Source organism: Pygocentrus nattereri, chromosome 17 (genome assembly GCF_015220715.1).
Source record: "Pygocentrus nattereri isolate fPygNat1 chromosome 17, fPygNat1.pri, whole genome shotgun sequence".
Taxonomy (NCBI): Eukaryota; Metazoa; Chordata; class Actinopteri; order Characiformes; family Serrasalmidae; genus Pygocentrus; species Pygocentrus nattereri.
In genome coordinates this window covers 28,662,386-28,677,339 of record NC_051227.1, presented here as the reverse complement: position 1 = coordinate 28,677,339, position 14,954 = coordinate 28,662,386, and the positions used below count along the sequence as shown (strand labels likewise).

General features: G+C 36.3%; 1 protein-coding gene across 1 annotated transcript in view; it reads right to left on the bottom strand.

The window, feature by feature from the left end:
• Window positions 1-142: 142 nt before the first annotated feature.
• The window catches only part of abcg1 (ATP-binding cassette, sub-family G (WHITE), member 1), a 30,126-nt gene continuing 15,314 nt past the window's right edge, over window positions 143-14,954 (bottom strand). The window contains exons 4-15 of the mRNA XM_017696737.2: window positions 14,702-14,834; window positions 14,238-14,288; window positions 10,314-10,459; window positions 8,978-9,101; window positions 8,415-8,529; window positions 8,002-8,150; window positions 6,863-6,964; window positions 6,075-6,243; window positions 5,720-5,820; window positions 4,450-4,608; window positions 4,172-4,290; window positions 143-3,558 (exon numbers count right to left, since the gene is read on the bottom strand). Of these exons, the coding sequence (XP_017552226.1) occupies window positions 3,330-3,558; window positions 4,172-4,290; window positions 4,450-4,608; window positions 5,720-5,820; window positions 6,075-6,243; window positions 6,863-6,964; window positions 8,002-8,150; window positions 8,415-8,529; window positions 8,978-9,101; window positions 10,314-10,459; window positions 14,238-14,288; window positions 14,702-14,834 (1,597 nt within the window). The 3' untranslated portion in view covers window positions 143-3,329. The remainder of the gene's footprint in view (window positions 3,559-4,171; window positions 4,291-4,449; window positions 4,609-5,719; window positions 5,821-6,074; window positions 6,244-6,862; window positions 6,965-8,001; window positions 8,151-8,414; window positions 8,530-8,977; window positions 9,102-10,313; window positions 10,460-14,237; window positions 14,289-14,701; window positions 14,835-14,954) is intronic.

The following is a 14,954-nucleotide window of genomic DNA, read 5'->3' as shown; positions in this document are numbered from 1 at the left end:
TGTCATCATGTAAGATATGATGAGAGTTTTACCGATTCTTATAAATGGTATCAATAGACTACTGTTTGTATAGCGATTTAATGCATGAACAATTTTGCTTAACATTACTAAGGTGTACACTAAATCAAAAAAAAACAGAGACTTTGAAAATAACAAAACTTTATTATGGCTCTATCATCATTACATCACATTTTCTTTACAGATAATAACACAACTGATTGAACATGTAGTAGTAGTACCCTGAAAAAATGAAAACAACTAATAAAATACAGCCTTAATGACCTTGACAATGAAAACATGTTTCCATACTTCAGATGGTGTGCAAGATTTAAAGAACAGAGCACTAATGAACAAAGTAATGTACAGGTAGCATACAAAGAAAAAACAAACAAATAGCAAAAGAGACAACTGCAGAGCATCTCTGACAGACTGACCAATCTACAGTAAGATCTTACATCTACCTGATAATGTTGAAAATCCAGAATTGCATAACAATTTTGACATCAAGATCCACAGCAAAGATCAGATGCCCTATGTGCATATCATTGTAATACTTATGTTAAAGCTTAGCATTCCCATAAAGCAATGTTTAGTAGGTAATGCTCTTGTACCTGGCAGTAATAGGAATTAACTACTGATACACAATATTTCAAAGAAAACTGGTTGAGCTTTCATTTCCACATTTGCATCAATTTCCCAGAACTGCACAGCTCACAGTTGGTAATTGGGTATGATGTCCTTTGTCTCTTTGTGGCCTTGTGGATCATGAAGTTGTAGCTCAGGCAATCAAAGGCTTTTAACAGTGAAATAAATACAAACATCTAAAAGCTTATAAACCACTCATGAAAATAAAAGATAATTAACAAGATATCATTATGAGATTTTCCAATTTTACTAAATATTTAGCATAATAAGAAATGTACTGGGATGAAGTTGTAAGGAAGGTAGGAAGTGCTGTGCTCATATTTGCTTCGGTTTGATTCCTAAACCTCTCATGTGATACATTTGGCTTACTATGGTAAACAAATGCCATGTTTTACATTAAAGCTGCCTGTATTAGAGTCATTCAAGAGAACATGGCACTATAAATCATACAGATGATTACAAACATACCAGAAAACCATTGCTGACAGCAAGTCAGCTGTGCTTCATGTTTCATATGGACTTGGAAACCTTGGTTGAGACCAGGTTGTTTATAATAATTAGATCTGTACATTCAATACTCATAAAAAACATCTCAAACTGTGCTTTTTGGTCTCGGTGAACCAACAAACAGAATCTGTAAAAATGCCACTTCAGACAAATTCACCTGCATCCTGATGGATATTATGGATGGTTTGGCCAGAAACATCATGACAGTTTGATTAACAGAAATCATTAAAAGTAGTGCTGGTTTAACAGCACAGTTTCAGATTTTGACTGTGAATATTTTGCATTTTGCTTCAGTGAACAGATAAAAACCCTGTAGTTTGCAAGTCACATTTCCATCATTACAGCACTTTATAAAGCTAGTGCTTATAACACATTATACAAAGTCGGTAACATTTTATAATCACAGGCCTTGATAAACAGCATCTTAATCATTACATAATAGTTTGTTTCTGTCTGTTAATGTTTATATAATAGTTAAACATCATCCCTGTCATGCGAAAACATTGCTTATCCATTTCTGTCATTGTTTACTTTTATGCACAATGTAAGAACTCTAGTAACCTTTTGCATGGGGTGAAAATTTCATAATAAATGGATCAGCAAATGATTGTACAGTGTTGGAAAAATCGTACTACGTAGGTACATTTTTCATTCATCAAGGTACAAACAATGTAAAGGGACCCTTATAGATGCAGCAGTGGTTTTAAGGTCCAATTGTTTACCTTAAAGATGTTTTTTCTCAAGGCAAAGGTACATATTTGTACATTTTCATAGTGTAATGTTCAAATACAGAACAATAAAATAAAAAAGCTGGAGTCAAGACCTGGAGTGTGGAGTCAAACCTTAAAAAATGTCATTTCAGTGGAATATCGTACAGTTATGTTCCTCAACTAAAGGTACTTAAGACATAGACTTGAGGGTACCACCTCACTGACAAGAGAAGGACCACCCTAGTGACAGTTTTATATCTTTTTGTCTGAGAATGTATGAAGATCTATGATAATGACAAACTGATGATAGTCATTCATTATAGTTGGTTAATCATGATTGTTATTTGATACCCATAAATTCATGATCATCTTGTATTTATTTACTATCTTGCTACTTTGTGATCCATAAACATTTCCTTATAGCTTAGTTAATCTTCAGAAAGTGGTTACTATTATATACTTGTTTAAACATTAATAATCATTAATTATACCTTTAGAATTCATATAATTAGTTGCAACTTTACAGTGTATTTATAAAGATATGTGGTACTACTTATAGATATATTACTTAAATAATTTAAACATAATGCATTTATGAAAATGTTATATTAAATATTATGTTTTAAAAAGTATATTACAGTTCATTTAATTACTGTATGTCACTAAGTAAACAAATAATATATAATTATTGTCACTCATTAACAAACTATTAGCTAATGATTGCCATTCTTAGGGGCTTGTTAGTATAAAATGTTACCACAAAGTCACATTGTAATACATATTACAATGCATTACCCAGTTTTCTGTCAGTAATGAGACAGTTTCTCTTCTTTAAGCAGCAAAATATGAAAAGCAGACTACTGTATTAGGCTCACTGCATGGAGACCAGCTCTTAGATCAGTGAAACCCTGAAGTATAAAGTATAAGCTCCTCTCAGAGTGTTCCTAGTTAAAAGGATCGTACAGATAAGGAGAAAAGCCGTGCCACACACAAACAGACACAATTTTAGGGATGAGGGAATGGCTAAGTCAACAGTTCCCACCCATAATTTGTTTTACATAGCAGAACATAACACAAGATTTAAAAAAATAATCTACATTTAATTGTAAACATGAGTCCAGCTCTCTGATAAATGTTCAAACAAACTGGCACAAAAAAAGTTCAACATTACTATTTTCTCAGAAACGTCCTCGTTAGCACAGCCTGTCCTGAGTTGTGATTTCTCTTCACCCAGGGGATGTTACATTGACCATTCCTGCAGATGTGAGACTACAATGCAGTGTTCACATCTATGCTATGCCCCAGACCTGAGTGTCTGCAGTGTCATTTTCAGTTTAGGTCACCACAGTGGCAGTCTTGTCCTGTATGGGTGGTCCTTTATGCAACTGGAAGGAAAGATGGTCCGCTCTATTGTCCTCTATGTATAAGAGTCTTGCCAGTCTTCCCTTTACCGTCTCCTCTGCCCGTCTACCGCTCGGCACTGATTTTGTAGCGGAGGACAAAATAAGCAATAAGACGCAAGGAGACAAAGAAGATGCCCAGCACAATGAAGTCCAGATACAGCTTTGCATTTTCAACGTCCAGCTCTTTCAGGATGGCCTCTGACTTTTGGAAGTGACATGTTTCATCTTTGTCACAGTGCAAGTCCTCACGGTCCAGCCCATAGATGGACAAGATAACTCCTTCAAAGCCGTACCTGAAAACCAAGAGACAGCTGTTTTACACAGGTGCAAATGCAGACATTAGATGTATGATTGTATTAACAGGCTATAGAATTACATAAACCTTTCATCACAACTGACAGAAACCTGTGTAAACCTCCTTTCTGAAGGTCTATATATCTATAATGTCTATATGTCAGTTTGGTGCCCTAGTCGAATTACATGTATAGTTTATTTTCTAAGTGATAACAAGATCATGCATCCATACTTTTGTGCATTTATTTACAATTACTCTTTATTTTCTTAATTTAATATATTGAGGAAAAAAGATATAAGAAGTTATGACACCTTACATATTTATTTTTTTCCAATATGTTAAACAGCAAATAAATAGAAAAATGCTATATTTAATGGCTATTTAATGCTCTCTATATAACAATAAACATGCGATTTGACAAGGGGTGTTCAAACCTTCCCATACAGATGTATGTGTTGTTGTAGCCTTATGAATACTGCCCTTCAATAAAGTGCTATCCAGATTTATAATGAATTTACTGTTCATTTCAAAATCTATTCTTATATATTTTAGATAACAACCTCAGCCTCAGAAATGTTTTATAATCAAGGACAAACAAAAATATCTATTACCTGACATATGAAATGTATGATATCCACTGGAGGTACTTTGGGATGGTGTCAAAGCTGACAAAAAAGCCAGAAAAAAGCAGAACTGGAATCGCTGTCACTGGACCTACAAAAGTGGCCACCTAGGAAACAAAATATTACAATATCAGAAAAGCTATCCAGTCAAGCTAAAAACATGCCAGCATTATTGAAAAAAGAGCCTAATCATTTTGACAATGACACGAATAATTAATTAGATTATTATCAGTATTTCTGTGCAATGCGTTTAAACCTAGAATCACCTGCAAAGATGTAGATGCTGCTCCAATCAACAGGCCCAGGGACTGTGCCACCAGAGAGGTGAGAGTCCCCAAGGCCAAAAAGAGAATGAAACGAACAGCGTCTGAGGGTTGAGAGGTCATCCAATAAACGATGCTGCAGTAGGCCACTGGGAATACAATCTATGAAGAAGAAAATGTAGGTATTTTGTAATCGCAATCTGTTTTTTTCAGTTGTACACCAATGCAGAAAGTCCAGCACTGTGCTCCAATTTGAACTTTGACGTACTAAAAATAATGCTTAGGTTGTTTTTTTCTTCAGTATTTCATGTTTTAACTGCACACTGTGATTTAAACATTAAAAATGTTCATTAAACTTTATAACAAACATTAGCTCAGACATGCTCTTGCCACTAGAGTACAAGTGACTTCAACTTGAAATCAAGCTTGCATTCTACTGACTAAACTGAGACAATATAAGAAAATGTCTGCTAAAAATGACTATGTAGCGGTTTGGACCATTAGTTATTAGATCTCGGAGAAGAGCTTTTCTAACAGGGAGCATGGCCTGCTTACATAATGTTATTGTGGGATTTGGCTAAATTGGGAGAACCCTGCTCTGACCTGAGCTCTAAATCCGTTCTGAGCTCCTATAGCATGTTTATGTCATCATAGCTCCAAATCTGTCCTTTCTGTTTTAACATGATTAGTTAAAGTGAAAATCTAAGTGAAAATCTGATCTTGAACCCTTAAGTCTTACCAAATCTAGGAATTCCTACTTTAGTCCCACTGTCTGGTCTTCATAAGGCATGTGCTTTCCATGTGTAGGCCTGTCATGATTATAACTGCCATATAAATAATTGTGATTAATAATTGAACTGTCTTTGGTTCATTGCATGCAGCTGTTAAAGTACAAGTCTAAAATGGTCTATTTGGCTGATTAGCTATCTTACTTTATAGATGACAACATTTAGAGTGGACAACAAACATATAAGAGCTCAAATCAACAAATATCACTCATCACTGGTCTCTAAAAGTGTTATAACATCAACGTCTAAAGACCCATGAAATGTCTCAGTAGATGAGTTTTCTGCTGTCTTTTATTTACACTTATGTGCCTCAACCTGACTGATGAAAATGCACCCAATTCACATTCTGTCTGTTGCAACATCAACTTGATTGTCAAAGGTTATAGTACCCAAGGCCAGGAACAGAATCATCAGCTGAAATAACTGCAATCGGGTGATTATGTAACAACCGTGACAGGCCTATCCATGCATAACAGGGGTTTTACCTGGAATGGGACATCAGCCATGGTCTTTGCCAGATAGTACGCCTTCAGACTGTACCAGTAATTTAAGTGTTCCCTCAAAAAGACGCCCATTTCAAGAGGAACTAGAATTTAAAAAAGCAAAGTTCTTTTAATTAACAACCCAACAAGCATACATCATTAAAATGAGACATTTAGAGCTTGGGATGTAAGAGATATTAATATTTTAGAAAGGTTACTCATGCTAGAGAGCTACACTCATGCTAGAGGCAACAAAGAATATCAGGGCCCATTAAAACTCAGCAGATAACATCATGTTTCTAGGCATGGTTAAGCAGACAGAAAGATGAATAGATAGTTAGTAATTTAGTTCACTCACAGGTGAGCACAGTGGGCATTAGAGCAGCAAACATGAGGAAGAGCATAGAGAAGAAAAGGAAACCAGAATTGCTGAGGACTTTCTTGGCCTCGTTGCCGATGCCAAGGTACAGAAGTCCTATCAGGATCCCGATGCCAATATGAGAGGTGATACGAAGATGGGTCAACACCTGTTTAAAAAAAAAAGAAGAGAAAAATGATTCTTATTTTTGGGCTATAAAATGTTAATGTGGACTTTTCATTCAGTTCAGTGTATCACGTTTTCAGAGTATGTGAACACTGTATCTTCTCTTCACTGTTTTGTCTCATCGTCATACTTATTTTAAATATTGTGTAGGCATCTATGCACAGACAGCGACATAAGAGCAAGAAACTTTCTTCTTTCTGGCTCTACCAGGATTTTCCAAGCAAATACTAGTGAGGACAATTTCTATTTATTTGATAAATTTAATATACTGGGAAAAAGTAAAACAAAATCTAAAATTGTAACTTTTGCACAAACCACATTTTATTCATTATTTGCTATATGCGATATCGTGTCTAATTCAGTAAGTAACAGTAATTGTGCATTAAGATGACCAAGTGTTAAAAGTGTTTTAACAAAAATTAAAACACTTTTAATAAATAAGCCTGAGAACTTAATGTGGGATTCTTAATGTTTTATTATACGTTATATTTATTTACTTGTATCTGTGAGAATTTCACAATTATCCCTTGCCCGTAAGTGGCCGCTTTCTGCATTACTACATGCATTATTCCACTCGTCCATTAAGTGGCAGTGCTGCTTACCGAATCCCTCATGATGCTGAGGAAGGTTCTCTTGAAGAGGATGCAGAACTGCGTCAGACAGCTGGCAGAGAAGCTGTGGCAGCCCTCAGTAGAAGAGGAGTCCTACAGAGAATAAATGTCCTTCTTACAATGCTAATTAACAATTAAACCTTCTGATAAGAGCCCTAATTGAGGGAGCCTGCATTAGCTCCTACATCAAACAATACCTCTTTGCATATCCAAATTTTACGGTGTTGCACAACAGAATTGAATTTTAAAAGAGAAAGCTTACGGGAAATATTTGCATGGAGAATGATATGACACAAACTAATGTTTATGCAGCACAGGCTAAACATGCTTTGACCAGAAGTAGGAAGAGAGGCCTAAACCCACACTCAAGTGAAAATATTGTCAGTTCAGTGAAATAATGACTGGAGTAAAAGGTAAATTATCTTTCTAGAAACAAACTTGAGCAGAAGTACAAAAGTACAAGTAAAAACAAGTTTGTTAGGCTCTGTTTTTTCTCTCTGGGACCCCTCTGCTCTAAAATAAAATGCTAAAGCTCCAAGGTCAACAGTGTCACCAATTGCAAGGCAGTACAGTTGCTGTCACCAATGTAACATAGTACAATTAAAAAAAGCAATTATTAACTATATGTTAATGATTAAAATCACTTGGCCTGTTATGATCTTAAAACTGTAGCTGGCAATTGTCATATTTGTGATTAACTAAATGAATTAGTTGTGTTGTTTTTTTTTTTGTTTTTGTTTTTTTTTGGTGTTTTTTTCTTAATAGCTATATAAGTAGAAGCCTACAGAGGCCAAACTGTTTATTAGCTTTCTTACTTCCTAGCTGTCAATACTTAGTAGCTCTCAACTAAAAACAGAAACATCTACTCAAGAAAAAAAAAACACACACATTACTCCTTTAATCCTCTCTAAAGGTGTTTTAGCATCAGTCGGAAGTCAGAACTTTTGTTAATTTTTTTGTTGTTGTTCTCATAAAACGCAGTGTGTCTCAACAGGTTTTCTGCTTTCTTTCATTTATGTACTTTTGCCTCAACCCAACAGATGAAAAAACACCCAATTCACATGATGAAAACACCCAATTCACATGATGAAACACTAAATAAAAGTGTTTATAAGTGCCTTTAGCTGTACCTCCTCAGATGGTCTATGCCACAGAAAGGGGTTCAGGGCTCCATCTGCACTCATCTCGCTTTTGTAATCTTTCTCACACTTCCTCTCCTGAACAGCCTTCACCAGCCGAGCCATGTGGTCACCATATTCTCCAGAAGCCACCTCCATTACTGGGGTAAAAGAAAAGTTCACATGTACTAAACTCCAACTCTTCAGACAATGTGCAACCCAAAAAAGACTGAGATTATTCACAGAATAAAGTTATTTGGTAACAAAGTCAAAGTGAGTTTTGCAACCCAACACACTGAGAAAAACATCTATTTCTAGCATTTCCCAGATTTTGTTATGACTATGCATATCTGGACGTTCAGCAGCTGCAGCTGCTGATGCACACTGGTTTCAGGCTTTTTTAGCAAAGAGGATGGTTTTCTTACTGAAGTCAGCAGGGTTGTGATACGTAGGACAGTTGAGTCCATGTTCCCTCAGGTAAGGGATGAGGTTGGATACTTTTCCCCGGTAGATGCACTGACCTTGGCTCAGGACATAGAGCTGTGAAACCATGAAGGAAAAGCTGTCAAATGAACTGCTTTTCATATTTTATCATATCTATACTGAGTTCACTTCAGGAGGCCACAGGAAGTCAGATTTACCAAAGATTTGGCTAATATTATCCCTTGTAAAGAAACAGAATATGTCTCCTTAGAAATTAGCCGTAATTTGGATATATAGCATATCATGTTAGTGTTAAGTTAGTATGTTAGGATCATATGGCTTTGGGTTCTTTGGAAAAAGATGATCTTTGAGGACCCATAGAACTTTTCAGTGATTTGCTCTTTAAATTTTATAAATGTAAATGTGAAGAATATTTTAAAGTTTAAAGAACCTCCACATACTGAAAAAGGTTCTATTCCAAATAAAGCTTTTTCCAAGAGCCACAAGCCCAAGACAAGAACCATTTAGGAACCATTATTTGAAGATCATATAATGCTGAATTTACTTTGTCAAAGAGCTCAAAGACTTTGGCGCTGGGCTGGTGGATGGTGCAGATGACTGTCCGACCACCTTGTGCAAGAGCTTTCATCAGTGAGACCACTTGGAAACAGGAAGAACTGTCCAGTCCACTGCAGGAGGAAAGAAAACATCACATTTCACTTTATATAAGCCTAACTTTTCTATCTATTAGTGCAAATAAAAGACAATCTATTGCTTTCCCATTGGGATCAGTTCAAAGGCAAACTATGCCAATTACTGTATGTATACCATCAACGCTTACAGGCTCAAAAGGTCTTCTCTGTGACAGAAGGTAGAATCATTACACAATAAACTTACAAAAATTGAATGGCATTGAAGAATGTACAATGGAATCAGCATTTTTCATCAGTGTAAATCAGCTATGACAGTCTTCTATTTCCCCTAAAGAACTGTAATCAATAGAAAAATGAATAAAAATGATTTTTAGACATAAGAAAATATTTTCTAACAGGTGCATTCGATGCAAAAATGACTTTGAGCAGTCATGTCTGTGCTCCAGGCAAGGCCATCAAGGTGATTTCTGACTACTTAGCTTGCCAGCTGTAATCTGTCAGAGACAACAGAGACACTGGACAAAGGGGATGAAGTGTTCATCTTAATACCACTGGAGGACAGAGCAGAAATAAATGCACTAGAAAGTCAATTGAGCCTTGGAGCCTTGACATAACATATCACTGTGATATTAACACCTTATAACATGTGTTTTATTAACTGTTGTTTTAAATTATTTGTTTAATTTGGAAATGCCAGCTACTGTTTACATTGTCTGAACTTTTCACACTAAAATGGTCCAGATTCATTTATTTATTTTCACTTGGAAAAATCTGCAAAACATCATTTGACTGGGGCTATTCAAACTTTGGCATAGCACTCTTCATTAAAGATAATTTCAGAGCAAGGTTTTCATATGACAGCAAGGATATGCATATATGTTCTTCTGAGTGCTGCGAGAGGGCAGTATTGTTTTAGTTCCAAGACATAATCTCTCAGGGGATATAACAGAAAGCCGAGGGGAGAAATGAACCGATTGCCTAATAGAGTCCTGAGGGACCTCCATCCCAAGACAGTTATCATACCCCTCACCAACCCCATTGGAAGCAGCCTAGTAAACCATAATTCAATTTCACTCCTCACTACAAGGACATGACAGAAAAACCTCATGGGCAATGAGTTTTGTTTTGCTTTTTTTCCAAGAGCTATATTTGGCTCCAGAAGTGCATGGTCTGCTTCTCGAAGAGGTTGAAGTGATAATCCTCATGTCATTTGAGGGCGTGTGTGTATGTGTTTGTTAACAGGCTCACCTTGTGGGCTCATCAAAAAACATGACGGGTGGGTTGTTGACAAGTTCCAAGGCGATGGCCAAGCGTTTCCTCTGGCCGCCGGAGAGGTTAGATGTGCGTGTTTTAGCACACTCCAATAAACCAAGCGCAGTCAAGATCTCCCTCACCTACAGAGAAAAGGCAGCCTCTATTAAAGCATTCAACTCTTTTCCAAAGCACATAGACTAGTTTAGGTTTATTGAACTATTCTACTGCGTATTATTTAGATGTATTTAGTTATTCATTACTCAGTGTCAGAGAAAGCAAGAAACATACATTCAACCAAAAATTGCACAGGCTCCAACACTAAGTTTATTCTGTCAATCTATCAATATTTAATTTGTCCACTCTTTACTCCTGTGTACCCTACTACCACTTCAACTCTTCCATCCTTCCTGTCTCATAACCAACCAGTTACTGCTGTGTTCTCTAACACAATGTTTCTCAACCATGGTCCTGGAGGCCCAATGCTCTGCACATTTAGTGTTTTTCCTGCTTCTGAAACACTTGATCCAACTAATCAGCTCTTTGACAAGCCCCTATTGAGCTGAAGTGGACATACTGAAGCAAGGAAAACTCTAAAATGGGCAGGACAATGAGTCTACAGGACCAGGGTTGGGAAACACTGCTCTAACATTAGTGTCAGACAAACAGTGCTTAAGGTTTTTGACTTTGAGAGAGAGAGACGAAACATTCTTAGTTCAGATCTGAATAAAATATACAGGTGTTCCTGTCCATCATTCTACTATGAGATGACAACTCAACGCTATGAGTTTGAAAGGATGTAAAACTGTCAAGAAGCTGTTACGGAGAAAAGAAAATCAATAAAAAAGCTAAAATTAGCACTACAATACCCAAACTGGACATCTGAGTTGTGGAAGTTGTGATGTTGAATGTGTTTGAGATTGGCTGAATTTTGAAAAGCAGAAAATGCAACAAATTTCTAAGAAGACATTCTAAGAAGTGTGGAAAATTGCACATTTCTGCATGCTTCTTTGAAAAGCTGAAAGCAAGTCTCTTGAAAAGAATGGAAGCTATAATAAGGCCAAGTTGACACACCAAACACAATTAATTTTCATATTTAGTTGTTTCTGTTTGTTTTTTACTGATGCTAATAAATGTGTAATTTGTACTTAAAAGCTGTTTTGACTGGAAATAAAATAAGTGAATGGCAGTTTCTGACTTCTGCACAGTACTGTATGCCAGAAGCATGACATGTGAAGTGTGCTGGATAGCAGAATATAGGCTTCAGTATCATTCAGGCTTTAGTATCATTCAAGTTACAAACATTAGAATGTTAGATAATGTTACGATAAAGGTTATGAAGAATTTCCTCCAAAACTGTTCACAACCAAATCAGTATGTAGGCAATATCATATTATGGTATGATACCTAAGCTACATCATAACTATGTCAAATAATAACTATGTACAATAAAATAGGCTTCCTCTCTCTATGTGCATTCTTTTGAACTGTCTATGGTGGGTGAATAGATTTTATCAAAATCTGTGCAACTCATTTATACTGATTAGCTCAGCAGCACAAGATAGACACTCATTTTTAATGCAAACTTGGAAAATGGAAACGAATGTCAGTCTTGCCAGATATTTGCCAGTGTTCTCACCATTTTGACAGGTCAAAGTGTCTGTAAATAGCCCAAACCAACATTTAAAGGCTAAGACTACACTCTTAAATATGAGGGTTCTTCAAGGGTTCTTTATTAAAGAAAATGGTTCTATATAGAACCACGAACACTCAAAGAACCCTTTGCATGATTAAACGGTTCTTTGCATTGTTAAATAGTTCTTCAGTTCCATTTTTTAAAAGGGCTCTACATAAAAGAATTCTTCTATTTTTACGATGCGGATCTTGTGATAATAGAAGAACCCTTTTTGGTGCTATATGAATACCTTTTCAAAAAGGTTCTATATAAAACCATCTACAGCACATTCTTGTGATGCAAAGAACCCTTTAAACATGCACAAGGTTCTTTGGGTGTTCATGGCTTTATATAGAACAGTTTATTTTACAAAAGAACCCTTGAAGGACCATATTTAATTTTTTTTTAAATGACTGAATCTTGTATTTTTACAGATTTTCAATAAATCCTTAGTTCCTTCATTAAACATAGAATAACTTGATTACTAATACAGTGCCCTCCACAAATACTGACACCCCTATTTAACTTGAGCAAAACAAGATGTAAAAAAATTCTTTATTACTTATTGTTTTGATCTTTCATTCCATATATTAATACAAATCTATCCTTTTTGAAGTATACTGATTAAAAAACCTAAAGCTTATCAGGAAATAAATATTTTTCTCAAATCTGGGTGGCCCTGCTTCATTTAATAATTTGTGTAGACTCCCTTTACAAAGATCACAGCTATGAGTCCTCTCCTTTCTGTCATTCTCATGTAATCAGACAGAAGAACACATGGCAAGGCATCTGAGACCATTCCTCCATATAGAACCTCTCCAGATCCTTCGGATTCTGAGGTCTACACTGTGGATTTTCCTCTTAAGCTCATCTCACAGGTTTTCTATAGGGTTTAAAAGTGGGAACTGGGGTGGCCATAGCAAAACCTTAATTTTGTGGTCAATGAACCATCTTTGTGTTGATTTTGAGGCATACTTTGGATTCATGTCTTTCTGGAAGATCCAAACTATAGCCCAGTTTCAGCTTTCTGGCTGAGGCAGTAAGGTTTTGATTTTATTTCTGCTGGTCCTTGACAGAGTCTGTGATACCGTGTATCTAAATAAATTGTCCAGGGCCTTCCAACGATCACCAATCCACCACCATACGTCACACTAACTGTCTTTGTGTCCATGCCAAATTCTCCTCTGGTGTTTGTTGCCAAAAACCTCTACTTTGGTCTCATCTGACCATAGAACACTGTCCCACTGAAAGTTCCAGTAATGCTTGGCAAACTGTAGGAGCTTGAGTTTATTTGTTCTTTACAGCATATAGGCTTTCTTCTAGTAACGCCCCCACCCCAAACATCTTGTGGTTACATATGTGGTTTGATCATACTTTGGGAGATGTTCTGATACCAAGAGCTAAATAATGCCTGCAATTCCACATCTGTAATCCTTGGAGATTTTTTTGCCCACTCAAACTGTCCTCTTCACTGTGTGTGAGGACAGTATAGACATACGTCCTCTTCCTCACAGATTCTTAACATTTGCAGTTGTTTTAAACTGCTTAATTATTGCCCTGATATTGGAAATGGATGTTTTTAACTGTTCAGCTATTTTCTTGTAGCCATCCTAATTTGTGGATCTTAGCAACCTTTAGTCACACATCACTGCTGTTTTCTGTGGTCTCATACTGATGCATGACTGAGAGAATAAGGTCTGTATTTCATCTCATATATATTCAGAAATTAAAGTTAAAACAGGAAGTCATGGCCGCCTATTGAAGTGTTCCTACATGCTCAGATGTACTTAAAAACATAAAATAGATTTCACTCTTAAAAGATGGAGGGTGGCAAATAATTGTGGCACACATATATTAAAGAAAAAGACTTTGATCACAGGAGTTTTTTTTCTTTGTATCATTATGGTTTAAAATGGTTAGATTTTTGCTAATATGTTGAATGAAAGATCCAAAACAACAAGGATTAAGAATATTTTTTACAGCTCATTTTGCTTATGATTGCAAGGGATGCCAACATTTGTAAAGGGTACTGTGTATACTAATCAATAACTCAATGTCCAGCTAACAATATTGCCTCAAACAGAACCACATGTTCTTGTTTTTTTCCAGACTGCATCTTGCATAATCCACCAGATACCGGTGATGTAATGCTAACACAACCAGTTGCTGTAGCTCCTACAGCTGCACCTTATATTAAAAACTGCACGTATACCATGAGAGAAGAAGTTCACACAGTTCTCTCTTACCATCTCTCTCCTGCCCTCCTCCTTTTCCTGGAGTTTGAGATTAGCTGACACCTGAGGAGGTTAAAGGGGGGATTTAGACTGTGTGCAGCAAGCATTAACAAGTAGAATTAAAGGTAACAACAGGATTTGCATGCTCTTATGGACAACAACCAAGATAACACAGAAGAAATTACAAAGAAAACTGCTAAGAGAGCTACTTATGACCCATTTACAGTGTTGTAGGTAGTGAATCATATAATATAGACAGTATATGTATAGCCATGATATATACAGCTATCTGTGAAAATCTTCTGAGAATATAATGATAAGGTGAGGCTGATCATTCATCCCTTGATCATGTACTGTAAGAATACGGTTTATTTCCTTATGTTTCCTTCAGGCACTGAGATGGCTGAGTAACTTTCAGCTACATGAGCTTCCTGAAGGAGCTGTCTAAAAACACTGATGTTAAATTAGCTCATTACCATCATGGCCTCCTGCACTGTGAGGTGAGGCAGAAGCATGTCGTCTTGCATAATATAGCAAGACACTTTCCTGAAGGAGCGTAGATCTCGGGGCTGTCCGTTTATTAATATTTCTCCTTTCATTCCTGTTTCCCTGCAAGATAATTGCACACATTTTAAAATATGTATATGAAAGTGAATGTATATGAATTGGGTATGTATTTTCTGGCACTAGAACAAAATGCGTTTTATGAAACTCTGATCCTCAGTGAGG